We start from the raw sequence: 27,422 nt of genomic DNA on the forward strand, positions 1-27,422 counted from the left end.
AACTGAAGTACATTGAATTAAAGGAATGGTGACAATGCGGATAGAATAGAGGCTTAAAAGGCAGCAAGTAGAAAATAGTGTTAAATGTTACTTTTCAGTTTGCAAAGAAGTACATAGTGATATTACAAAGCAACTGTTTAGGATTGTGGATATTTTTGATAAAAATTATTCATGAGCATAATTTCAAAGTTTGCAGATTAAATAAAACCTGGATCTAAAGTAAACAGGAACGAGTCACAGGAGATTCAGTAGAACATACAAGTTAAGAGCAGGAGTTGGCCACTCTGTGCTTTGTTGTACTGATTACTTCACATCCCTGCCTGACCCCATGACCTTTCATTCCATTGGTAATCAAACATCTATCTACTTCTGCCTTAAATACATGCAAAGACTGCTTTTCGTGCTGTTTGAGGAAGACAGACAGACTGATGAAATTGGAAGACACATGACAGATGAAAGCTTGCAATAATGGATTTCAGAAAGAGTAATGAGGAGAAGCAAGAGTACATTTGTTAAAAACGTACTGAGAGATACATAGACAAATCAGGTTGATAAGGATATTAAAAAAGCAAACTGGCTTCTTGGCTTTATAACAGAATCAGGGAGTAAAAATACAGAAGTTTATATTAAAACTTCATCAATCACTAGCTAACTCTCAGTTACTGTTGCGTTTCTGGAAAACTTCTCAAAGCATAAACAGAGTGCAGAGGAAAGTTTCTACAATGACACCAGAGATTAGAGATTTTCGATATGTCAAGAGAGAAATTGGGATTATTCTGGAATCGAGAAGATTAAAGGGGGAGATTAAAGAGAGGTCTGAAAAATTATGAAGAATTTTAATAAAGTGAATAATGGAAATTAGTTGACAGGACCATTAGTAACCAGAGTACATAGAGTTAAGATAATTGGCTAAAATAACACAGATGGCAAGTTTGTTTTAGTGCGGCATGTTGTTGTCATAAAGCTGCTTTAATTGTATCTTTCAACAGAAATTTCGTGAAATGCATTTGAATTGCAACTGCAGATCTGCTGGGAAACAGCAGAGTAGTGGAAATGACTAGGTAACTTTTTTTCCAAAAAGACAGCACAGATACAATGGTTGGAATTGTTTCTTGTGCTTACTTGAAGATCAAAATCCCCTACCAACTCATGACAATATACCACCACAATGATAAAGCAGCTCTGTGATCCCAGCAGTGGCACTGGAATGATGATCACATTGAGTGTACAAGCAGCTCCAAAATTCTAAATTCTGGAACCTGAGATGGAAATAATTACAAAAGTATTTTGACCTATCAAGGGGGGAGTACTGGAATGTGGGAAAAGGGTGGGGAGGGTGGTTGGGGAGATTCAAGATGGTAAGGCCAGATAGAAAGGAGGGACTACTGCGGACAGATATTTGATGGGGTGGGGGACTGGAGGTCCAATCTCAAAAGGGCCCAGTGATGGAAGTGTCTTCCACCATTTCTTACCTGAGACTGACACACGATAATCTGCTAGGCCATCCTTCAACCTCTCCTGGTTCAGGCCAAGTGGGAAGCACCTGTTAACTAGTTAATAATTTTCCATTTAATTTTCAGGTGTGTTTGAAAACTTCTGTAGAACTTTTCCGCCCTGGAAAAGTGTAAAACAGGTCTGGGGTGATCTGGATTGCTACCGGGGGAATCTTATGGGACTCCCACGCAGTTCCACCTGGAAAGAATGATAGAATTTTGCCCTATGATTCTGTGACAGTGACAACTGAACAATGACAAAAATACCAGGATACCTTCATAATAACAGGCGTCTCTGAATAATGTTAGGAGATCTGAACAGGTAACCAACCAAAGATGTTATTTTACACCCATGGGAGCAAGATTGACTTGAACCTCAGCCTCTTGGCTCAGAGGTAGGGATACCACCACTGTGCCACAACAGCCTTTCATGAGATCTCTTATGTCTGCTTGAACTGACAGACAGGGCCTCAATTTAATATCCAATTCCAAAGACATAATTTCTTCAATACATTGAATTGTCTGACTAGATAATTATCCCAATTTGTAGTGGAACTTATCACACAACACAACCTTTTTACATAAGAGATTAAAATGTAACTCACTAAATCAAGCTGAGACTAATTGGGAATTAGGGTCCAATTATGTTGACCTTCAGCTTTCTAGCTGACCTAATTCTGAATAGCTGCCTCAGTATTCTTCATTTGAAGTGCTGGTGTTGGACTGGGATATACAAAGTTAAAAATCACACAACATCAGGTTATAGCCCAACAGGTTTATTTGGAAGCACTAGCTTTCGGAATGCTGCTCCTTCCATCTGATGAAGGAGCAGCACTCCGAAAGCTAGTGCTTCCAAATAAACCTGTTGGACAATAACCTGGTGTTGTGTGATTTTTAACTCAGTATTCTTCACAATTCTTGATATGTACAGTGCTCATTTTCAACTAACACTAATCAAACTCTGACATTAGAAAAAAAACCTTTGCTTAAAAAGGAAAGACGTCAAGAATTCAGAAAATTTTGCTAAATAGACTTTGTTGCACATTTGTATTTATAACCAATGAAGGGCCACTTCTTCTTTCCCAAAATCAATGAAGAGGAAAACTATATATAAAAAAATTCAGCAGAATCTTATTTCTGATGCCTGGTGTGAACTTATTAGTCAGGAGTTGAAATAAAAATGTTAAATTTACTGCTGGTTTTCTGCTTCCATGAAATGAGAGGCATGGACAGGGTGAATCTCCAAGATCTTTTACCCAGGATAGGGGAGTCCAGAACTACAGAGCATAGGTTTAAGGTGAGAGGGGCAAGATTTAAAATGGGCCTAAAGGCAACTTTTTCACTAAAGGGTGGTACATATATGGAATGAGCTGCCAGAGGGCATGGTGGAGGCTGGAACAATTACAACATTTAAAAGGCATCTGGATGGGTTCATAAATAGTAAAGGTTTAGAGGGGTATGGGCTGAATGTTGGAAAATGGACTAGATTAATTTCAGATATCTGGTTGACAAGAATGAGTTGAACCAAAGGGTCCATTTCCATGCTCTACATTTCTATGATTCTATCTCACTTCTAAAGGGTTGTGCTGTCACTCTGAGGCTGTCGTCCTTGGGTCCTAGTCTCTCCAACTAATGAAACATCCTCTCCACATCTACTCTACTTAAGTTTCAGTGAGATCCTCCCTCATATAGTCACAGAGATGTCAGCATGGAAACAGACCCTTTGGTCATCTTTCTAAACTTCATTGACTACAGACCCAGTGTCCTCAACCACTCCTCATATGACAAGCCCTTCATCACCAGGACCATTCTTGTAAATCTCCTCTGGATCCCCTCCAAGGTCAACATGTCCTTCGTTAGATAGGGGCCCAGAACTGCTCACAATATTCCAAATTTGATCTGACCAGAGCTTTATGCAGCCTCAGCAGTAAATGCCTGTATAATATTGTATTCTAGCCCTCTTGAAATGCATGCTCACATTGCATTTACCTTCCAAATTTCCAACTGAACCTGCATGTACTAGCACTCCTAAGTCCCTTTGTGTTTTTGATTTCCAAAAAGCCTTTCCCCTTTAGAAAATAGTAGATGGCTCTATTCGTTGTGCCAAAGTGCATAACCTCACACTTTCTGATATTGTATTTCATCTGTCCCTTTGTTGCCCACTCTCCTAGTCTGTCTAAATCCTTCTGCAGCATCCCTGCTTCCTCGCCACTACCCTTATCTCCACCTGTCTTTGTGTCACCTGCAAACTTAGCAATGATGTCCTCAGTTCTTTCATCAAGATTATTAATGTATAATGTGAATAGCTGGGTCCCAATACTGACCCCTGTGGAACTCCACTAGTCACCAGCTGCCATCTTGAAAAGACCCCTTTAACCCTACTCTCTGCCTTCTGCCAGTCACCCAATCCTCCATGCAGGCCAGTATTTTACCCCTAATACCATGGGCTCTTATTTAGCAGCCTCTTGTGCGGTACCTTGTCAAAGGCCTTTGGAAATCCAAATAGATTACGTCCACTGGCTCTCCTATGTCTAATTTGCTTTTGACCTCCTCAAAAAATTCTAACACATTTGTCAGGAAAAAGATAGAAAGTGAAGTTGAGGATCATCAGATCAGGCATGATGTCACTGAATGTTGAAGTAGACTTAATGGGCAGAATGGCCTGCTTCTATTCTGTTTATGGTCTAATGGGTGTGGGGTGTGCTGGTAAAACAATTTGCTAATTATGGGAGACAGCTAGCCTGCTCTTTCTAAGGCTAGGTTATACAGGAGTTTGCACAAAAATATTGCACCAAAAGGAATGCTGTAAGATGAAAGTTTTGTCTGCCAAAAGCCAACCTCTTATAATTCCCAAGGAACTTATAGAATATCACCGTATCAGAGAACCCTGGGCAGAAATTTCATTCTAGGAAAAAGTGAGGACTGCAGATGCTGGGGAGCAGAGTCAAATGGCGCTGTGCTTTTCTAGCACCCATACTTTTGGATTCAGAAATTTAATTCTGTGCAGTTTCTTCTTCCCTCCTTGTCATCCTGCAGACCCAGAGTCAGTGCCATTGTGGCCTCCATGCACGCTGCAGCCTTTGTGTGCACAGGTCACCATCTCCTCTGTTCTCCCCCCAAGGAGGAGGCAAAAGATCCTAGAAAATAGAAGAACTCACTGCAACTTGTCCAATAACAACCCAGAGTATTTCCATACATTTCGCAATTGAAAAATTCAAAAAATAAAATCACCTTAGCCCAATTTAGAAGCTGAATCTAAAATATCATTAACGCAAACACAATCTTGCACCTTCATGCATCTTGTTTAGATCATGATATGGAGATGGGTTGCCTGCATATTTGTTCCTCAAGTTAGGAATTCTGGCTTCATGAGCATCAGCTAATAATTGTTAGCTCCATTTCTGATTTATTTAAGATACATGCAAGAAGTCGAGAACACAAACCAAAGCTGACATGCCAGAAGACAGAAGGAGAACTGCAGAGCACTTGTAGATGAGCTGTTAAGCTAATTTTCCTGCTAGGTAGTTGTAAAGATCGCAATGTACTTTTTCAAAAAGAGCAGTGGAGTTATTCCCTGGTTAATATTTATCTCTGAATTAATATCACAAATATGAAAATATCAGGTCATTGTCAAATCACTGTTTGTAGGAGATTGCTGTGTGCAAACTAGTCATTGTACTTCTTCTAATGAATAAGACTTAACTACAAAAAGTACTTTCATATGCTGTAAACCATCTGGTGATGGGGCAGAGCACTGTACGAACACAAGATTTTCTTATCACATTAGCCAATTCCAGCTGTGTGACATCTGGATACTGTCCATCCACAGTCTTTTGCATGATAGGGAAGCAGCATGTGAACTCTGCAACTGACAGAACAAATACAGAGAGCAGTGCAACATCTGCGAATTGAATGTTGCAAGATAATTTCTCTCCTGTAACCTCTTGTAGTTTTCCTAACCGATTAGCATTACTCAGCTGCTAAGATATGGTTTGTTTCTAGTGAATCCATAGCCTTTTCAATGTTCCAATATGCTTGTTACAGTCTATTAATAACATTAGTTGTTTAAAGAAATCTTAGAAAAAGTTGTGGGCACTGAGAGCAAGGAAATGTTTTCCTTTAAAGTCAACAGAAGTCTGACAAGCAAGATAGCTTCCTTTTGATTCAGTAATAAATTGGAATGAAGTTCTTAAATGAGACTGCAGCTGATAAAAATGCATAAATGGTGCTAAATCAGGTAAGATAGTCATATGGTAAAACCTTGCAAACATTCAAAATAAACAGTATTGTGAGGTCACTTGCATTTTCCCATGCAGATTAGCAAATAAATTCTATCCAAGATTTGGAATTTCAGAGTGGTAAAAGGTTAAAAGCAGTACTTCAGGGAAATAAAGTAAAAAAACTAATGGAAAGCTGTTTTTTTACACAAGAGCTAGAACAAATAAAGACGTCAAGATGTGATAGTAACTCTATTTAAAACATCGTTTAGGATGAGAGTCAGAGTACTCTGCATGTTTTTAGATTCCAAGCTATGGAATAACATTAAGGAAATAGAGAAGGAACAACTCAGTTTTGTTTAGGTTTCTGGAGATATGAGGAAATGGACTTATGAAGCAGAGCATGGAAACACTGAGATAATTTCCACTAAAAGGGGAGATTATGGAATGATTTGATATAAATATTTAAATTATTAAGAGGTAGGACAGAGCAGATGGAAGCAAGTGATCCTCAAATATGGAACAAGGTGACGTAGATATGAGATGAAACACAAGAGACTTAGGACAGTGAGCAAGATGAACTTTCTTACAGTGTTGAGGTTAAGCAATACATTCTCACACAAACTATGTCAATCAACTTTTAAGAATAGATTTGTGTGAAGAATGATGAAAGGGAACAGTGCAAACATACAGGATTAGCACTGCTGTTCCTATGGAGAATATAAAATAGACTGGATGGGCCAAATGGCCTGAGATATGTATTAATTCTTATGTAATTTTCTGAAGCAATAGTTAATTTACTTATTGTTAGGTGCAAGTAGTATACATTTTAATGGTAAAATGACACAACCAGTAATTATTTACTCTGACACGAAGAGATCTCATTACCAAACACAACACCAATAATTCATGTATGCGGTACATAGCTTTTTATTAATACTAGGTTTATATTAATAACTGATTTGTTTTGCATACTTAATTAGTAATGTATGATCTCAGTAAACACAATTGCAAAATGAGCTATAAAGCAATTTTATTCTTGTCACTTAATTTCATTTACAAACTTGGAATAAATCTCAACACAAAATATATGGAAATATATTACAATTAAAGTCAGCAAGATCACCGTAGATACCCTTAACAAACAAGAAGATTAAAGTTATTATTTAACTTATAGATAATCTAAAATCCAGAAAAATACATAAAAACGACCATAAGAACTTCTACAGCTTTTTCTGTAGTTATGAATATTGCATTGTTGTATGGATTCATTCTATGCAGCTCATGTAAACATCAGTCCTTTTCCAAGTTTTAACTCAAACCAGCTACAAAAATATTTAGTTTCTCCACTGACAGAATATTAAGGATAAGATACATAAAAATGTACTAATTCTACATAGAACATTATATTGATTTGAACTCAAGTCTGCCATCTGTACACAATCTGCATCACTACACATGTCTTAGCTAGATAACTTCATTTAGTTATATATAGCTTTCACATTTCATCAGAAGAAAACAAAAACTAGAGGGGAACACAAAAGTTTGGACAGAACATCAATTTTCAAATGCTTGCAATAATTTGGTCTTCATTCTACGGTGACAGATTTGGCCAGGTTTCGAGGACAGTCAACCTAAAGTACAAAATTCAATTTTATTAATAGGCACTTACAGTAAAAACATAACTTTCTGCATGAACAGAATGACTGATAGCAATCAGATTGATGCTTAAAGCCAGGAATCTTTCTGATCTAGACCATTCAGCTTCTCTAAGCCATTGAACTAAGACCTAAGGTGGCTACTATTAGAGAAACAGCAGAAGATTACAGGTAGTTTAAACAAATAATTTTCTGCTCATTTGTGCACATAATACCAATCTAGGATAACTGACAGGGCTTCAGCTAACAAAATTTCAGCAATATTACTGTAAACATATGATAGATGATCTGAATGGTTTGTGGTAAAATTGCAAAATTAAGAGGAAAAGACAGATAGAAAGAGAGAGAAAATAACAGATTTAATAAGGACATCATGTTTTTTATTTTCTAATTTAAAAAAAAATTCACTAATGCGACGTAGGTATCGCTGCCCATTTCCCTCAAGAAAGTGTTGGTGAGTTGCCTTCTGAACCATTACATTCCAGTAGCTGTACTTAGACTGACAATGCCATTAGGGAGGGAGTTCCAGGATTTTGACCCAGTAACATGAAGAAACAGCCCAAATCTGGATGGTGGGTGGCTTGGAGTGAATTTTGCAAGTTAGTGGTATTCCCATGTATCTGCTGCCCTTGTCCTTTAATAGGGAAGTGGCTGTGGGTTTGAAAGGTACTGTCTAAGGAGCTTTGATGAATTTCTGTAGTGCATCTTATATATGGTACACATGCTGCTACTGAGCATGAGTGATGAAGAGAGTGGATGTTTGTGGATGTGGTGTTACTCAAGCAGGCTGCATTGTCCTGGATAGTGTTAAGCTTCTTGATTGTTGGTGGAGCATTCATCCTAGCAAGCAGGCAGTAGTCCATCACACTTCTGACTTGTGCCTTGTAAATGGTGGTTAGGCTTTGGGGTATGAGGAGGTGAGTTACTCACTTGAAGGATTCATAGCCTCTGACCTGCTCTTGTAAGCACTGTATTCACGTAGCTAGTTCAATTAGTCTAGTCATCTAGTCAATGCTAGCTCCAGGATTTGATAGTGGGGGAATTGAGTGATGGTGATGTCATTGAAGGTGAAGGGGTAGTGGTTCGATTCTCTCTAACTGGAGGTGGGCATTGCCTGGCAATTGGGTGGCACAAATATTACTTGCCACTTAACAGTTCAAGCCTGGATACTGCTCAGGTCTTGCTGCATTTTGACATGGTCTGCTTCAGTATCTGAGGAGTTGCAAATGGTGCCCAACACTGTGCAGTCATCAGTAAACATGCCCACTTCTGATCATAGGACGGAAAGAAGGCTATTAATGAAGATGGTTCAGCCTAGGACACTACTCTGACGAGCTCCTGTAGAAATATTCTGGAGCTGAGTCAACTGACTCCAACAACCACAACCATCTTCCTTTGAACCAGGTATGAATCTAACAAGTGATTTTTTTTTTACCCCTGATCCCCATTGACTCCAGTTTTGCAAAGGCTCCTTGATACCACACCAGTCAAATGTGGCTGTGATGTCAAGAATCTCACCTTACCTGTGGAATCCAGCTCTTTTGTCCAGACTTGAACCAATTTCATCATGAGATCAGGAACAGGTTATTGCTGAGAAGATGCTGCTTCTTGTATTATATTTGATCACACTCAATGTATAAAGAGAATTTGCTTTTGCTATGATCTCACAGCATTTCACATGAACCTTTAGTGTCTCAGTGTCTGAGACAGCTGCTCAATAGGTTAATTCAAGATGTAGCATGATATACACACACTTTACATTATCCCTAAACAAATGTACAATGGCTACAAGGCTATCTTTATCCTTTATTTGAGTAAGGTTGAAGAATTCAGCCAAATTCATAACTAATGCTCTTCTGTTCCAGTAACCATGTAGAGTTGCAAACACACCTTTGTCAAATTTTAAACAACAATCCACAGACTTATTATTACTTCAGGTTATTTAAGTTGCAAGTTTGTATCAGAACATGTTTTTACATTAAGAATTTATGGATATTTGACTTCACTGATTAGTTGTGTTATATAGTCAGCATATCTTAAGATATACAACTTACATCATATCCTCGAAGAACAGCCAAATGGAAAGAAAGGAGTTGAAGAGGAATGACACTCAAGATACCCTGCAAACAGTCAACTGATTGTGGGATTTCTATTGTTTGGTATGCAAATTTCCTCATTTCCTCATCATTCTTTGCACAGAGTATTATTGGGCGACCCTGAAAAAGAAATTAGAATAATTAAACAAATTAGTTTGTGACACAGGTGAAATTACAAATTAAATATCGTGGATGAAGGTCCAAGGCAGTGATGATTTGGAAAAAGAATCTTTTAAATTTATAAAAAAACTCCTGAACATGTGCATTAACAATGCATTTCTCTGTTCATTCCTCCACTTTCCAACAAAAAATTTTCTTGTACTTTTGTTTCAGGCAGCAGTTTTGAGCAGTACAATTCATTTTCATTTCTTAGTTGTGGAAAATTTTAATGCACAGGCCGAATCTATAGCATCCAAAATCTAATTGCTGTTTTTGAGTTAATAGTTTCGTGAAAGGTCACCTTCATCAAAATATTTTGAAAAACACTATTTACTATAAGGCATAATACACTCATTTCTCTTGTTGCCACACCTAACTTTAGGTGCATGATGGAACAAATCACATATGGCATTCTCTTAATACTTAACCCAGCTCTCATTTTACAGAAATACAAAAGCACTTTTTGTGGCCTTTCTCGAAATGTTACATGCAGATATCTCAATAACTCCAAAAGTAGCCATTTACCATGTATTCAAAGTTAATTATGGGCTCAAATTTTCACAACAAAAAAAAACGCTAGATTTAATCAATGATCAAAAAGTAACATTTTCTTATAGTTTCATGTAATATTATATTCTGTCAATTGAACAGAATGACACATAAAGAATTAAAATTAGTTCTGTGACCTCAAATGTAATACTAAGACAGGATATTGCAAAACATAGCAATTATTGCTGTACCTGACGTGCAACAACTTGTTGAACAGCATTCTGACACTTGATATAACATGGATCCCTCATGGCAATCATTATAATAGGCATCCTTTCATCAATTAAGGCCAAAGGACCATGCTTTAACTCTCCAGCCAGAATCCCCTCAGAATGCATGTATGTTATTTCTTTGATTTTCTGTCAAAAAAGCAAAATTCATCACTATTTAAACTTACAACTGTCGGCAGTGTTCCAACTGTTGTGCCTAACTTTAAAAACTAGAAAATGTCAGGATGGGAAATAACTTATTCATAAGGTCAGTTGCTGTTATACAAGTATTTTAGTAGCAAATGTCACCATATATTTTAAAGCTAAGCAAATATCTAAGTTTGCAGATGGTATGAACTTTAGTGGCGTAGTGATGTAGACGTGATCAATACATTATGTAACATAAACAGATCAAGCGAATGAATGAAGCCATGTCAGGTTGAGTTCAAGATGGGGAAATACAAAGTTATTCTTTTCACATTCAGGAAAGACAAATCAGAATATTTTCTTAATGGTGAGACACTTGGAGCAATGGAACAGCAAAAGGATTTATGTATGTTTCCACAAATCAGTTTAATGCATGCAAATAGGTACAAAAGAAATCAAAAAAGATAATGGAATGCTTCCCTGTTTCTGAAGGAATTTGGCATGCCAAAGTTGCAGAGTCTTAGATCCCATATAGAATGCTGTGAGAGATTTTTGGGCCTCTTAACCTCAAGAAGTACTTAATTCCTTGAAGGAGTTACAATACAAAATTTCCAGGATGATACCAGGACTTTAGCAATTAAAGTTGGTGGCCAGATATGATGGGTGTGCTGTAGAAATGGCAAGCAGGTACTAGATCTATTTTAGCACTGACAATTTTTACAAGAGGCTAAGTTAGGAGCAATATTACCATGACAATTGTGGAAGTAGACACTTCTGAAGTTCTGCAATTTAAATGTAAGACAGCAGGTTTTGTGGGTAATGCACACTACACCAACTGAGAGTCGTAAAGAAGTGGACCACGGTTTGGAACCAGGAACTGTAAGGAAGGTGAACATAAAAGTTGTCTACTTCACATTATTATGAAATGTTGCAGCGTAGGTCATGCTATTTTTACTACAGGTGAGTGATGATGGTGCTTTAGTTGAAAATTGATGTCCTTTTAAAATTGGGGTTGCCAACAACTGACAAACTGCTAAGGGAAAAATAGCATTGTGTAAGTGGGAACATTTTCAGATGCATTAGAGTAAATCATTGAGGAACAAACCTGCATTGTACATGTTTAAAAAGTTGGCCCAGTTTGTAATTGAAATCTGATTATGTAAAAACTCTCATTGTATTAATTTTGTTTGGAAATTCAGCCGAGCCACCTGTTTGCCTGTTTAAATGACATCTTCAAAGATGCTAATGGATTCTGCTCAGGAGGGATAGTCATATTCAGCTGAGGAAGGGAAAGTGAGCTTGTTTATGTTTGCCAACATTATGACCTACTGATAATTGGGTTTTTTTAAAACTCTATCCAAGAAATGCTGTTTATTTTTACAGGTTCATGAGCCTTTCAAATGCTTTCAGATTTAATAAAGCAGACACTATAATACTGGATATGGGTGAATTAAGTGAGGTGGGGGTGGTGGTGGAGGTCTCCTTGCTTTCAACCTGCTGACCTCAGGTCTGCTGGTCACTTTTGCTGTGATAATTCTATGAACAGCTGTCCTATATAGGAAGTCTGATTACAACGTCAATAAATCTCCTGACACCTGATTCCTAACTCAAACATTAAACCTTTGGCCTCAGGCCTCAATGTATTTACAATAACTAAAGAATGTGATTGGGTAGGGGAGAGGCGATGGCCTAGTGGTATTATCACTGGACTGTTAACAATCCAGTGGGTTGTTCTGGTTTGAATCCCATCAAAATCTGGAATTAAGAATCTAATAATGACCATTAATCCATTGTCAATTGTAGGATAAATGTATCTGGTTCACTAATGTCCTTTAGGGAAGGAAACAACCGTCCTTACCTGGTCTGGCCTACATGTGACGCCAGACCCACAGCAAAGTGATTGACTCTCAATTGCCCATGGGAGGGGCAATAAATGCTGCCTGGCCAGCAATGTTCTCATTCCATGAATGAATAAAGGGGAATAAAACAGATAAATCAGCCACTGTTGGGAAAATTGAAGTCAAAGAAACATCCTCTAAAAATTAAAGGTAAATCAGGAAACATTTTCTCTCATAAGGCTTAGCAAATGTGGACCTCTCTCTTCCACAAGACCTTGGATATTATAGTAATACAAATCTTCAAGGACAAGATCAATTTCCTTACAGTTCAAGGCTTTAAGTGGCACAGAGCAATGATATATTAATGCAGCTGAGGTACACATTAGCCATAATCTACTGACAAATAGGATTGCAGGGAAACTCTTATATATGTATGTTTATGGAAAATATGTAATACACATAAGAATACAATTGGCAAAGGGAAGCTAAAAGTTTATTTTTATAATATCAGGGATAAAAGAATGGCATTATTTGTATCCATAGAGGGAGACTGAATAAAAACAAACCCCAACAAGCCACCCATCCTGCAGGATTATGAGGATAAAATGCCCAAGAGATAAAACTAAGAAAGTACTGAGTAGACTGATTGTAAACTACACCGTGGTAGGAACATTGAAATCAAAATCCTCTAAAAATTAAAGATAAATCAGGAACTATTTTCATTCATAAAGATTAGTGCAAATATCAACCTTTCTTTCCTGGTAGAGGAATAGCATTTTCTAACATTGAGAGATTGGAACAGAGACAATAAAAAGATCTGTAATAGGGACAAGTAACAACTTGCCATTCGCTAGCAGTTGTTACAGTTAGCAAGTTTATAGCAAGAAAGGCATCTTTATATTAGATTGCTAAATATTACGGTAAATAAAGCATGCTATTACTCAATGGGTGGGTCAACAATAATCAAAAAAAAAGTAAAAACAATTTCACGAGGGAATCACTGTGATCCTGATTCAATGAAGCAAAACTAGCATTTTAGAATTTAGCAATTAGACAAAAAGAGGGTTCCAATTATCACTGAATCATTCTATGTTGCGATGTGAAAATGACTAGGGGAAACATATATCACTGTTAAAGACTTTAGGAAGCATTTTCTACAGTGGAAATCCAATCAGACTTTTAAAAAATCATTTTGCAGAACTGGATGTAGGGGAGAAACGAGGAGAAATGAGCAAAGTGGAGTCCTTAGTGTCTGAATGATATAGTGTTAAATAGTCAAAAAGGTCAAACAGAACTATCTTAAGCTGCCTGATGAAATAAAGCTGTCTTGGAAGCCACACAGAAAATAAATGGCAACTTAAAAGAAGTAACAGAAGAGTGAAAAAGAACAACCATCATGGTTTACAGGTACATGGTGAATGAGCACCAAATGAAATAAATTATACAGGAACCAATAATTTTAAAATATTACTTTACTCTTACCTGCCATCATTTAGGAGAATCTAAAGTAATGGTGGAATATGCCCATCATTTACAATCTGAATAACCAATAATTTAATCTAAATAATCTATTCTAATCTAATCTAAAAGAGAGAATCATAGAGAAATATGGAATAAAATGGGGACAGAGTCTTGGATACAAAATTGTTAAAAGAAAAGTGGGTGGCACAGTGGTTAGCACTGCTGCCTCACAGCACTAGGAATCCAGGTTCGATTCCCACCTTGGGCGACTGCCTGTGTGGAGTTTGTACATTCTCCCTGTGTCTGTGTGGGCTTCCTCCCACAATCCAAAGATGTGCAGGTTAGGTGAATTGGCCATACTAAATTGCCCTTAGTGTTAGGTACATTAGTCAGGAGTAAATGTAGGGGAATGAGTCTGTACGGGTTACTCTTTGGAGGGTCAGTTGGACTTGTTGGGCCAAAGGGCCTGTTTCATTCTGTAGGGAATCTAATCATAATATTAAGTTCCAAAGAGGAGTCATATTGGACTGGAAACTTTACTTCTGTTCTTTTTTCACATATGCTGACAGTCAAGCTGAGTTTTCTCCCATTTTCCGTTTTTGTTTCAAATCTACAGCATTTGTTTTTTTTAACCAAGAGTCTACCACATCAGCTGTGCCATCATTGTAATCTATTTGCATTACAAATCCCTTAGATATAGAAGCATGGTGCTTGTGTTACAGGATTAATGATCCAGAGGTATAGATTATTAATCTGGAGATCAGAGTTTAAATCCCATCAGAGAAGTGAGGAATTTAATTCAATTGAGAATTTATTTAATTTAATAAAACCTTAAAAAACTTGGAATAAAATGCTAGAATGAGTAACAGTACCCACAAAACTATCAGAATGCTGAGAAGGTGCATTTGGTTCAATTATGTCCTTCAATGAAGGAAAGCTACTGTCCTTACTCAGATTAGCCACACAAGACTCCAGAACAGTGGCAATGTGGTTGCCTCTTCCTCTGAAATTGCCTAAAAGCCACACAGTTCTACTTGCAAAAATAGCTGACTATTATCTTCGCCAGGGCAAAAATGGATGGGCAATAAAACAGGGCCTTAGCAGTAACGATCACATCCCAGGAGTGCATTAAAATTAAAATTCTTCAAAAGCAATAAGTAATTCTCTTGAAATAATTCAACATTGGACTCAAGGCCTAAACAGTCAACATTATGAGAATTACCTTTTTCTGAAAAAAGAACTCAGTTAATTTAAGAACAGAATGAAAGAGCGTAACAAAGAACATACACATTTGAATAACCTGGAGAACATTGTAAACAATCATGAATGGAAATTAAGAATGGCTTTTGTGAAGGGTCTACTTACTAAAGCTCCTTCCAGGCAAGTAGCATAATGATATCCACGACCCATGACTAAGAGTGATTTGTGTTGGAACAACTCTTGGGCAAGCAGCTGAATGTTGTTATCCAACGCCAACACTTCTTTAATCAGGTCTAAGAGAAGTTATGCGAAAATAATAATGGTGAATTAATCATAGAAATGAAGGTAGTTACTTAGTTAATTGTAATGGCAACATATATATGCAGTTGTTCACAAGCATTTGTCTTCTAAATAGTATTTATAACAGCCATGATAACATGAAAACACTTAATATGAAAAATATTAAGTGTAATGCAGAAATAGAGCTCATTTTGGCCCCTGTCAGTGTCAGATCGCTCCCAGACTAATTTAAAACTGGTCCCAATGTTCTGCTCTCCCTCGATAACTCTGTAACCTTTGTTGTTTCAAACATTTGCACCCCCTGAGGCAAAGCCATCCATGCTTCAGCAATCTTCAGTAAAAAGAAATTCCTCCAAATGGCTCTCCTCACATGTGGCAGTTTTAAATTGTGGATTCCTCTTTATTGAGTTCTCAAACACAGAAAATAACCTTTGTCGATTATTCTTTCAAAATTTGTGTTAATGTTTTTTAAAATTGCCTTCAAGTGCAATTTTACATGTCTCTTCTGTTGTGGTAATAGCCCAAAGTATTAAAATCATTCCCGGAATTGCCTCTCTTCACAGTGAAAGACAAAAAGGTTCCCAAAATCTGAGAAGGCCTGAGACAAAGGGAGGGAAGGATTTAAAACAATGCCTGTCACGGAAGAAAAAATGCTCAATAAACAAATGGAACTAAAAGCTGTCATGTTTCCTGGACCTGACGGCCTGCATCCTGGGGTCTGAAAAGAGATAGCCACAGAGATAGTAGATCTGTCAGTTGTATCTTACAAATTTCACTGGATTCTGTAAAGTTCCAGTGGATGGAAAACCTCAATTGTCAAGAAAGGAGGAAGACAGTATTTCCTGTATTTAGCCTTTAATTAACATTTTAATTCCAGCATTTTCCCAATGACACTGATAGTGAAATAACAGCAAGGCATTTAAAAAATAATTATACAATACAGCAAAGTCAACATGGTTTTATAAAAGAGAAATCATATTTGACAACTTTGTCAGATTTCTATGAGGATATAAGAAGCAGAGTGGACAATGGAAAATCAGGAGATAAAGTTGGTTGAATCTTATAGGGTTCTGAATGGCATGGGCTATGGTGAGATGGGTGGCAGAACTGGGTGAAAATGATATGAGGTCCATCTTGACACTAAGAGCATATTGATCCATATTTTATGCTTTTCATAAGTAGTGTGGTGAGATTCTCACCAAGTCGTGGTGAGATACTAACTGACAATTATTATCACTTGTTAACACCTTCTTAACAGCACAATTCACCTTTTTACTATTAAAAATCCCATCTTGCCAAACAAAAAAAACCAAAAAAAACTTGCTCCATATTGGAAATCATGTCCCAACATCTCCTGACATGGCACACAGTCACTGGCCACGTACCATGGGAACCTGGTCACACTCATCTCACGTCCACAGACATTGACATCTGACGTGTGCCTGCCTTTAGAACTCCCATGACATATCTGATTCACTTACAAATTACTTCTACATGTTAATGCTGTATTACAAACTGTAACAGTAACTATTATTGCAATGCTGCTGCAAGGACACTGTGCACTGAGGGACACGCCCCCAGCTCATGGACTGAATCAGACCGCATGCTTACTGTCATAGTGCTCACTCATGCTGACCTGAAAAAGCCATGATGAGTTTCTCCAGTCCATTTTGTGGATGATACACACTGCTGTCTCTGTGTGTAAGTATTGAAGGGAGGGACGTTTCAAGGTGATGGATGGAATGCCAATCAAGTGGGTTGCTTTGATCTGCATGGTGTCAAGCTTTTTGAAAGAAATGGGAGGTAATCTTCCTGAAACTTCAAACCTTCTGAGGGGGCATGTCAGGATATATACTGAGAATATGCTTCCTCTCACGGGAGAATCAAGATCTAAGGTAGACAGTTTCAAAATGATCGGTCTCCCACTTAAGAAAAAGATGAGGAACAGAGATTATTTCTACAGAGATTTGCCAATCTTTGGAACTCACTTCTCCAGAAAGCAGTGGAGATTGGATCATTGAATACATTCAGGCTGAGTTAAATTTTTGATTGACAAGGGAATTCAAAATTATGGGAGGGCAGGCAGGAAAATTATGTTAAAATCAGCCATGATCTTGTTGAGTGGTGGAGCAAGCTAGTGGGGCTAAAAGGCCTTGATAATTGCTCTATTTCTGTTGTTTCATACTTGGAGAAGGAAGGTAATGCTTTTGCGGTTAGTGGAATGGTGGGGTGAGAGCTGGAAGGAAGAAGAATACCTCTACAATGTATTCACCAAAAACATATACCCCCGCAATTTCATCAACAGATGCCTAAGGGAAAGACAACGGAATGAGGAAAAGCCACAACCCAAAGGACTAGCCACGTAACCATACATCAAGAACATTTCTGAACTGACAGCCAGACTACTGCGACCACTAGGACTCATAACAGCACACAAACCAACAGCCACTCTCAGACAACCACTCACCAGGACGAAGGATCCGATACCTAGCCTGAGCAAAACCAATGTAGTGTACAAAATCCCATGCAAGGACTGCACAAAATACTACATAGGACAAACAGGAAGACAGCTAACGATCCGTATCCATGAACACCAACTAGCCACGAAATGACACGACCAGATATCCTTAGTAGCCATACACGCGGATGAGAAGCAACATGAATTCGACTGGGACAACACTACTATTATAGGACAAGCCAAACAGAGAACAGCCAGGGAATTCCTAGAGGCATGGCACTCATCCAGATTCTATCAACAAACACATCAACCTGGACCCAATACACCGGCACTGCAGCGAACAGCTGAAACTGACAACCAGAAGCGGCAGAGACGAACCTCTATAAATGCCTGAGGAAACATCACAGAAGCGCTTCACAGGAGGCTCCCAAGCACTGAGGATATCACCTAGACAGGGAACGAAACGTCTGCAAATCAAAATCCCAGCTCGGCGAACAGAACCACAACATCGAGCACCCGAGCTACAAATCTTCTCACAAATTTTGAATGATAGATTTTAAATTGGGGTATTAACATTTATCATTTTAAAATAAGTATGGGTTCTCAAGAAATTAAATTTAGTGATTAGGAAGATGAACAATTTTCAATAGTACAGTTTTTTTATTTTCAAATGTGTTTTGACCATGAAGGAAGGAATGCATTGGTAACCAAGCACCACTACTCCCTGAGTTACAGCATTAGTTGCGATTCAATCACCAAAATGGCCAAATGTCTTCTTATAGTCACTGTTCTTCAGAACAGAAGAGACTTTCATAGAATATTTTTCATGAACTTAAAAATAATCCATTTACTATAAAACAAAACTCATTTTTAAAAACTACAGGCAAAACTAGTCAAATGAAGTCCTGCAAGGGTCTGTGTAGGGATCAAAACTATTCATGTTATACATTAATGATCTGAATGAAGGAACTGAGGGCATTGTTCACTCCATTTGCAGATGATCCAAAAACAGGCAGAGGAACATATTGATTCAAAGAAGTTGGGAGGCTGCAGAAGGTCCTGGGATAGGCCAGGAGAATGGGCAAATACGTGCAAGATAAAATACAATATGGGAAGGTGTCAGGATATACTCTTTGGTCAAAATGGGGAAATACTTTGGAAATCTAAAGCTCAAAGGGATTAAGGAGACCTAGTTCAGGATTCTCTTAAGGTTAACATGACAGTTAGTTGGCAGTTAGAAAAGCAAATGCAACAATAGCTTTTATTTCAAGAAGGCTAGAATACAAGAGCAGAGGTGTATTGCTGAGATTGTATAGGCTCTGGTCAGACCGCATTTAGAATTTTGTGGGTAATTTTGGGCCCCCTATCTAAGGAAGGATGTGCTAGAGTTGAAGGGGATCCAGAGGAGGTTTACAAGAATGATCCCAGGGATGAAGGACTTGTCACATGAGGAGCAGTTGAGAATGCTGAGTCTGTACTCATTGGAGATTAGAAGGATGGTAGTGACCTTGATTAAAACTTACTGGATACTGAGAAGTTTGGATAAGGTGGACATGGAGAAGAAATTTCCACTGGTCGGAGAAATTAGGACCTGACAGCATAGCCTCAAATGAAAGGAAGACCCTTTAGAATGGAGACGAGGAGGAATCTTGTGAGCTAGAGATTAGATTCGATTAGTTAGTGTGGAAACAGGCCCTTCGGCCCAACAAGTCCACACCGCTCCGCCGAGGTGCAACCTACCCATACCCTTACATTTACCCCTTACCTAACACTACGGGCAATCTAGCATGGCCAATTCACCTGACCTGCACATCTTTGGACTGTGGGAGGAAACCGGAGCACCCGGAGGAAACCCACGCAGACACGGGGAGAACGTGCAAACTCCACACAGTCAGTTGCCTGAGGCGGGAATTGAACCCGGGTCTCTGGCGCTGTGAGGCAGCAGTGCTAACCACTGTGCCACTGTGTCGCCCACGGTGGTGAATCTGTGGAACTGATTGTCACAGAAGGCTGTGGAGGCCAAGGCATTGAATGCATTTAAGACAGAGATAGATAGGTTTGATGAGTAAAGGGATCAAGCCTTTCAGGGAGAAGGCAGGAGAATGGGGTTGAGAAACATATTAACCATGATCAAATGGTGTACCAGACTGAATGGTCTAATGACTAAGCTACAATCAGAATTAAAACATAGCCCCTCGTTGTTCTAAAACGAAAACACTAACATAACACAAAAGACAACCCAACTCTGCAGAGATGATAAGGGGGTATATAAAATCCTAGGTTGCTGAGGAGCCATCAGTGTGAGGTCCCATTGTTTCTTAAGACCAGGCATTTCAGCCATTAATGGCAGTAAACTCCATAACTTATCCCCTTAAAAACTTTTCTTGGATACTTTTTCAAAATGACTTGAGTTTCTGAGTCAGCGGGTGGCTTAGAGACAACATTCAACTGTTGACCTAAATCTTGACTAGTCCAGAAAGTTTCAGGACTGTTTAATATCTTCCACCTTTTCACATGGTCCATAAAGATAGATATTTAGAACCAATAAAAGTATTTTACTTCATTTTAAATATTCCTAATCAAGAAATTAATGTTTATTTCCCTTCTTAAATTCTCAAAGCTTAATTTGATATACAATGAAAATTACTTGGCAGAGTTTGAAGACCATTGATGATCTCCTTTCTTCTTTGCTTCATAGATATTCGATCTTGAGACATCAAGAGACCAAACATAATCAAAGAAACAAATTGGCTAGTGTAGGCCTGTGAAGAAGATAGGATAAAACAGGTGATCAGAAGTTTCAGAATGCTGTAACTACATTTAGGTATCATTCAGATAACTACTTAAGACTATTAAAAAAAGTTTTAAAAATCACAAAGACTTCCTACTGGAAGTGTTCTACTAATTACTAAAATTTTACAGATTACTCATCTTAAATAGATATAGGTATCACTTTATTGAGCCACATATTTTTAGAATCCTATGCATATAACTAGTAAAATACAGACTTTCGTACAAAACAACCAATGGCGGATCTATGAGGTTTTCAACCTTTCACTCAATAGTTATTCCATCAGTGGCTCTTAATATGTTACAAAGATTTTACAGGTTGAAAAAATGAGAAAACTGTTAATAGAAACTTTTTAAATGGAAAAAGAAAGGTCAGTCAGCTTCTTGAATTGCAGAATGGCTACCCCCAAGAAGATGTTTTGATCTCTGGATTTCCTTCTTTCTTTGAAATATTTTATTTCAGACAAAAAGATGCTGAGCTGAATTCACCCTAAATTTAGTTGTGTCCATTTTGTAAAAGATTTCTCTAATGAGTTTTTTCACACAGCTTTACTCTGCGGTCCTCAGTACCCAAGCACCACGTCTCCATGTCATCACTCTTGCAATATCTTATGCTCTTCAAAAGCTTCTGAAAGGGTTAATGTTGGAGATTGCATTAAGTTTAACCAAATCTGAAAAATGATATGGGCAACAGCTTAGGATCTTGTAAAGTGATGACCTTTACCTTTGGAATCTTCATTGTCTTAATAACAATGTTCATTTTATTATTGTAATTTATACCTGATTGCTGTCATAAAACAAACTGCATCTTGTTTAGGAGCCTGTTTTTATTTAGATTCACTTGGTGGCAGCAAATTATCCCACTTGCAAACTGAAAGTCATTGACATTGCAATGCAAATAACATGGTAATGGAAGTTCCAGACGACTGGATGGTGGCTAATGTTATGTCTTTATTTAAGAGAGGCTATAAGGAGTAAGCTGGGAATGAAATACTGGTGAGTCTGACATCAGTGGTGGATATGTTGTTGGGGGGGGATTCTGAAAAATAGGATTTACAGAGGAACTTCGATTATCCGAACAAGATCGCGAGGTCCCAATGCTTGGCTAAACTGTGTTATCTGGCATTCGATTATCTGAACATTCGATTATCCGAACAAAATACCTCCCCCCCCACCCAGGGCGTTTGGATAATCAAGGTTCTTCTGTACATTCATTTGGAGAGGCAAGGACTGATCAGGCATAGTCAGCATGGCTTTGGGAAATCGTGTCTCACAAACTTGACTGAGTTTTTTAAGGATGTAACCAAAAAGATTGATGAAGGCAGAGCAGTTGTCTACATGGACTTCAGTAAAGCTTTTGGTATAGTTCCGCAAGGTAGACTAATTAGTAAAGTTAGATCACATGAGTTTCAGTGAGAGCGTCCCAATTGGATACAAAATTGGCTTGACGGTAGGAGACGCTGGATGGTCGTGGAAGGTTGTTTTTGGACTGGAGGCCTGCGACCAGTGATGTTCCGGAGGGTTTGGTGCTGAGTCCACTGTTGTTTGTTATTTATGTAAATGATTTGGATGAGAATGTAGGGGGCACGGTTAGTAAGTTTGCGGATGACACCAAAATTGGTAGTACAGTGAAGAAGGTTATCTAAGATTATAAAGAGATCCATTGGGCCACTGGGCTGAGGAGTGGCAGATGGAGATTAATTTTACAAAAATGCAAGGTCTTGATTCCCCTCATGATCAAGAGTCTATCGCAACCTTTCAATAGCAGAAGAACTGTACCCCCATAGCTTTCTGTAGCAAAGAGTTCCAAAGACTCAAGTCTCTGAAAGAAAACAGAACCTCCCCAGTTCAGTCTTAAATTGGTGTCTCTTTATTTGAAGATAACCCCTCTGGTCATAGACTCTCCCATGAGAGGAAGCATCCTCTCAGCATTTACCCTGTCAGGGCCTTTAAGAATCCTACACATTTCAATGAGATCCCCTCTCATTTTTCTCAATTGGAATGAGTACAATCCCAGTCGAAAAGCGTGGTGCTGGAAAAGCACAGCTGGTCAGGCAGCATCCGAGAAGCAGGAGAATTGATGTTTCGGGCATAAGCCTTTCATCAGGAATGTTGCTGGGGAGCTGACAGATAAATAGGAGGGTGAAAGTAGGGGTGAGGTAGCTGGGAAGGCAATTGATACATGCAGGTGGGGGTTGATGGTGATAGATTGGAGGGGAGGGTAGAGCGGATAGATGAGAAGGAAGTTGGACAGGTAGGACAGTTCAAGAGGGCAGTGGCGTGTTGGAGGGTTGGATCTGTGATGGGGGGGGGGGGGGAAAGATGAAGAAACTGGCGGTTGACATTAATGTCATGTGTTAGACGGTCCCAAGGCAGAAGATGAAGTGTTCTCCCTCCAGGTGTTGGGTGGCTTGGATTAGCCAGTGGATGAGACTCACCTTCCACTCCACTAATATCCAGATACAGTGCATTCTCCTCTGCCATCTCCACCACCTATATAGAGATATATTACCCTCTCCACCCCTACTGGCATTCGCAGAGACATTCCCTCCGTGACTCCCTCGTTAGGTCCACGCCTCTCTCACTAACCCACCCTCCACTCCCAGCACCTTCCCTTAGCGCCGCACGAGTAAAACCTGTGCCCACATCTCCCCCCTCACCTCCATCCAAATCCCCAAAGGATCCTTCCACATCCAGCAGAGATTTTCCTACATATCCAAACATCTCATCTACTGTGTCGGTCACTCTCGATGTGGTCTCCTGTACATTGGGGGTCAGGATGCCAACTCGAGGTACATTTCAAGAAACATCTCTGGGACATACGCACCAAACAACCCCACTACCCTGTGGCTGACCACTTCAACTCCCCTTCCCTCTTCACCAGGGACATGCAAGTCCTGGGCTTCCTCCACCATCTAATCCAAGCCACCTGATGCCTGGAGGAAGAACACCTCATCTTCCACCTTGGGACCCTCCAACCACATGGAATCAATATCGACTTCACCAGTTTCCTCATCTCTCCTCCCTCCCCCTCATCACAGATCTAACCTTCCAACTCGGCACCATCTTCTTGAACTGTCCTACCTGTCCATATTCCTTCCCACCTATCAACTCCACCCTCCCCTCCAAACTATCATCATCACTCCCCATACCTGCATATACCTATCACCTTCACAGCTACCTCATCCTCATCCCCATCCTCCTATTTACTCCTCAGCCTCCTTCCCCCCCTCCCCACATTCCTGGTGAAGGGCTTATGTCAGAAGCGCCGATTCTCCTACTCCTCGGATGCTGCCTACCTGCTGTGCTTTTCCAGTGCCACATTTTTCAACTCTGATCTCCAGCATCTGCAGTCCTCACGTTCTCCATGAGTACAATCCCAACCTGTTCAACCTTTGCTGAGAAGACAATCCACTCAGGCCATCCAAGGAAATCTTCTCTGAACTGCCCCCAATGAAATTATATCTTTTGTTTAATAAGGGAACCAAAACTCTCACAGTACTCTAAATGTGATTGCATGAGTAACTTGTATAGCTACAATAAGACTACTATTCCATAGTCTGTTTCTTCCATGAAAGTTCTGAAGAGTGTACGATGAAAATCTTCAACTTCTTGACTTCTTTTATCAATGTCGAAGTTCTGCATAGCCAAGCAATTTACGCTGAGCGCAGCATTCATCAAACTACTGTAGTTGGAGATCGCATTAACAGAAAATACACTGCTTTTGTTAAGTTTGAGCACTGTTTTAAGTTAGCTCATTTTTAAAAAATCTATGCTTATGACTCTGTCTTTAGAGATTACAGCACCTGGCAAAAAAATATTACATAACTTAAAATTTAGAGCAGCAGTTAAGGAAATTCAGATGTATTTCTGAAAAACATCTTCCTTGGCAAATCTGACTTTATCATACTTCTATAGGCAATTCCAAATTAAAAGTAGACAATACAAGGTTATCTTGCATATTTTTAAAGAAAGAACTCATTAACCTTTGTGCTTGCCACGCCAATTTCAGGTCCAGCATTAAGATGGATTCCACAATTGGTTTCTCGGGAAATAGAGCTTCCAACTGTGTTGGTGATGCCAATAGTCAAAGCACCATGACCCTTACAGTACTGTAGAGCCATGAGAGTATCAGCAGTTTCACCTGTTAATTTGAAATGGATGTAAAATTGTATTATTTTATAATCAGTTCTGTTCACTTCAAATCACTTGAATTGCAGGAATATGATCAATTTATCTTCCAAGTGAATAACTTTGAATTTTTTTTTTCAGAACAGCAGAAATAATAAAGTCCTCACAATTGCATGCAGACTTAAAAGTTATCAAAGAAATTGTAAGACACCAGACTACCCAAAATGTGTTTGAATGCACACCTGACTGGCTAATAAAAAAGCAGACATCATCTCTGAAAATTGGAGTACTTCTGTCCAAGAAATCACTGGCAAGTTCAACCATCACTGGCAATTCAGTCAGTTCTTCCAATACTTGACGTGTCTAAATTAACCAAGAATATTGGATATAATGATCAAGCAGAATGTATGAGTCTACATTGGTTACATGCAAGTTACCCGCTAATTTAATTTTGTAGTATCCAGACAAGATTTTTAAGTGTGCAGCCATTGCATTAACTTAATTGGCCCGTCTTATGCAGGCTATGAACCTTGAGTTGCTGCAAATCACATGGCTGAGGGAACTTTTGGATTTGTAAACAAAAATATAACCATTCACAACTACATCAATACCTGTGTATATTATAAGGCAGTTTTGTTTTTAAGTATTCTAGAATCACTCATGGTTTTTCAAGCATGAGGAATAAACTCCAAATACAATATGGAATGCACAGAACTGAAGTACAGAAGGTCATTCTCTTGAGGGTTGAATTCTGGCTAGAACATTGGGAGGCCTCAAATCTTTCTTTTTAAATTGGATAATGTTGTGAGATCTTTTACATCCATCTATTAGTCAGATGGAGCTTTGGCCTGATGCCTCTCTATGGGATTTTGTGGCTAATAATCGTAAGACATGAATGAAATTACAAATTTTCAATAAAGCTGCCAAAGCTTGACAATTGGCCCTGTGCTTCTCTAATCAGAAATGCAACAATGTCAGCTTATAAGTGGATTTATATGACCTTTTAAGAGCCTACCCAAATCAATGAAATGGTTTTGGGGGAATAAATCTGTAATACATATCACAGGCTTTCTTACGTGGATAGTAGGGACAACCATGGATGCATATACAGGGTGTAAAAGTACCACATTGACTGTGTATTTGACTAAGAGGCAACAAGTACAAACATTGTGATCCACTCTTATTTATCAAGAATGTGATGAAAGAGGTTGTTAACACATCTGCTCTCTGATGCTCAGTTTAGGTTCTTCCAGGGCCACTCAGCTCCTCACTTCATTCCAGCCTTGGTTTAAACCTGGATAGCAGAGCTAAATTCCAGAATTGAGGTGAGGGTGACAGTACTCGACTGTTTCCACAGTACAGCATCAAAGTATCCTAGTACAACTACTGCTAATGAGAATCAAGGGAAAACCTTTTCAGTGGTTGGAGTCTGACCTTACAAAAAGAAAGATTGTTTAATGGAAATCAATCAACTCAGTCTTTGAACATTGTTGAAGGAGTTCCTCAACAGCGTGTCCTCAGACTAACCATCAGTTGCTTCATCAATGACCTTTCCTCCATCAGAAGACAGGATGGGGATGATGAAGTTCGTTGATGATTGTATGATGTTCAACGCCATTCACTATGACTCAGATTATAACGCAGTCCATGTGTATGTGTAGTAAGACACAGAAAATAGCCAGGTTTGGTATGATAAGTGGCAAATGACATTTTCGCCACACAAGTGTCAGGCAATAACCAACTCCAACAAGAAGAGCTAACTGTTAACGCTTCAGACTCAATGGCTTTACCATTGCTGAATTCCCCACTATCAACATCTTCAGCGGGTATCATTTACCATAAACTGAATGAATCAGCCATATAAATACAGTGGGTGCAACAAGTCAGAAGCTGAAAGTTCTGTGGCAAATATCTCACCTCCTGATTCCCTGCAGCCTGTCCAGTTTTTGCAGGACACAAGTCAGGAGTGTGATGGAACATTTTTGGATAAATACAGCTCCAACAACAAGAAAAAGGCTCAACACTATTAAGGACAAAGCAACCTCAGAGTCATAGAGATGTACAGCATGGAAACAGACCCTTCGGTCCAACTCGTCCATGCCGATCAGATATCCCAACCCAATCTAGTCCCACCTGTCAGCACCAATCCCATATCCCTCCAAACCCTTCCTATTCATATACCCATCCAAATGCCCCTTAAATGTTGCAATTGTACCAGCCTCCACCACTTCCTCTGGCAGCTCATTTCAAACATGTACCACCCTCTGTGTGAAAACGTTGTCCCGTAGATCTCTTTTATATCTTTCCCCTCTCACCCTAAACTTCTGCCGTCTAGTTCTGGATGCCCCGACCCCAGGGAAAAGATTTTGCCTATTTATCCTATCCATGCTCCTCATAATTTTGTAAACCTCTATAAGGTCACCCCTCAGCCTCCAAGGCTCCAGGGAAAACAGCCCCAGCCTGTTCAGACTCTCCCTATAGCTCAAATCCTCCAACCCTGGCAACATCCTTGTAAATCTTTTCTGAACCCTTTCAAGTTTCACAACATCCTTCCGATAGGAAAGAGACCAGAATTGCACGCAATATTCCAACAGTGGCCTAACCAATGTCCTGTACAGCTGCAACATGACCTCTCAACTCCTGTACTCAATACTCTGACCAATAAAAGAAAGCATACCAAACGCCTTCTTCACTATCCTATTTACCTGCGACTCCA

At 39.0% G+C, this 27,422-nt stretch overlaps 1 protein-coding gene across 2 annotated transcripts in view; it reads right to left on the reverse strand.

Annotated features, from left to right (window-relative positions):
• Positions 1-6,754: 6,754 nt before the first annotated feature.
• LOC122556643 (glutamine--fructose-6-phosphate aminotransferase [isomerizing] 2-like) overlaps positions 6,755-27,422 on the reverse strand; it is a 121,918-nt gene continuing 101,250 nt past the window's right edge. For both annotated transcript variants that reach the window (XM_043703608.1, XM_043703609.1), the window contains exons 13-19: positions 24,949-25,069; positions 24,562-24,719; positions 20,433-20,547; positions 15,193-15,320; positions 10,364-10,531; positions 9,423-9,584; positions 6,755-7,344 (exon numbers count right to left, since the gene is read on the reverse strand). In XM_043703608.1, coding sequence (XP_043559543.1) covers positions 7,300-7,344; positions 9,423-9,584; positions 10,364-10,531; positions 15,193-15,320; positions 20,433-20,547; positions 24,562-24,719; positions 24,949-25,069 — 897 coding nt within the window. In that variant the 3' untranslated portion in view covers positions 6,755-7,299. The remainder of the gene's footprint in view (positions 7,345-9,422; positions 9,585-10,363; positions 10,532-15,192; positions 15,321-20,432; positions 20,548-24,561; positions 24,720-24,948; positions 25,070-27,422) is intronic.

The sequence above is a fragment of the Chiloscyllium plagiosum genome, chromosome 14 (genome assembly GCF_004010195.1).
Source record: "Chiloscyllium plagiosum isolate BGI_BamShark_2017 chromosome 14, ASM401019v2, whole genome shotgun sequence".
Classification (NCBI taxonomy): Eukaryota; Metazoa; Chordata; class Chondrichthyes; order Orectolobiformes; family Hemiscylliidae; genus Chiloscyllium; species Chiloscyllium plagiosum.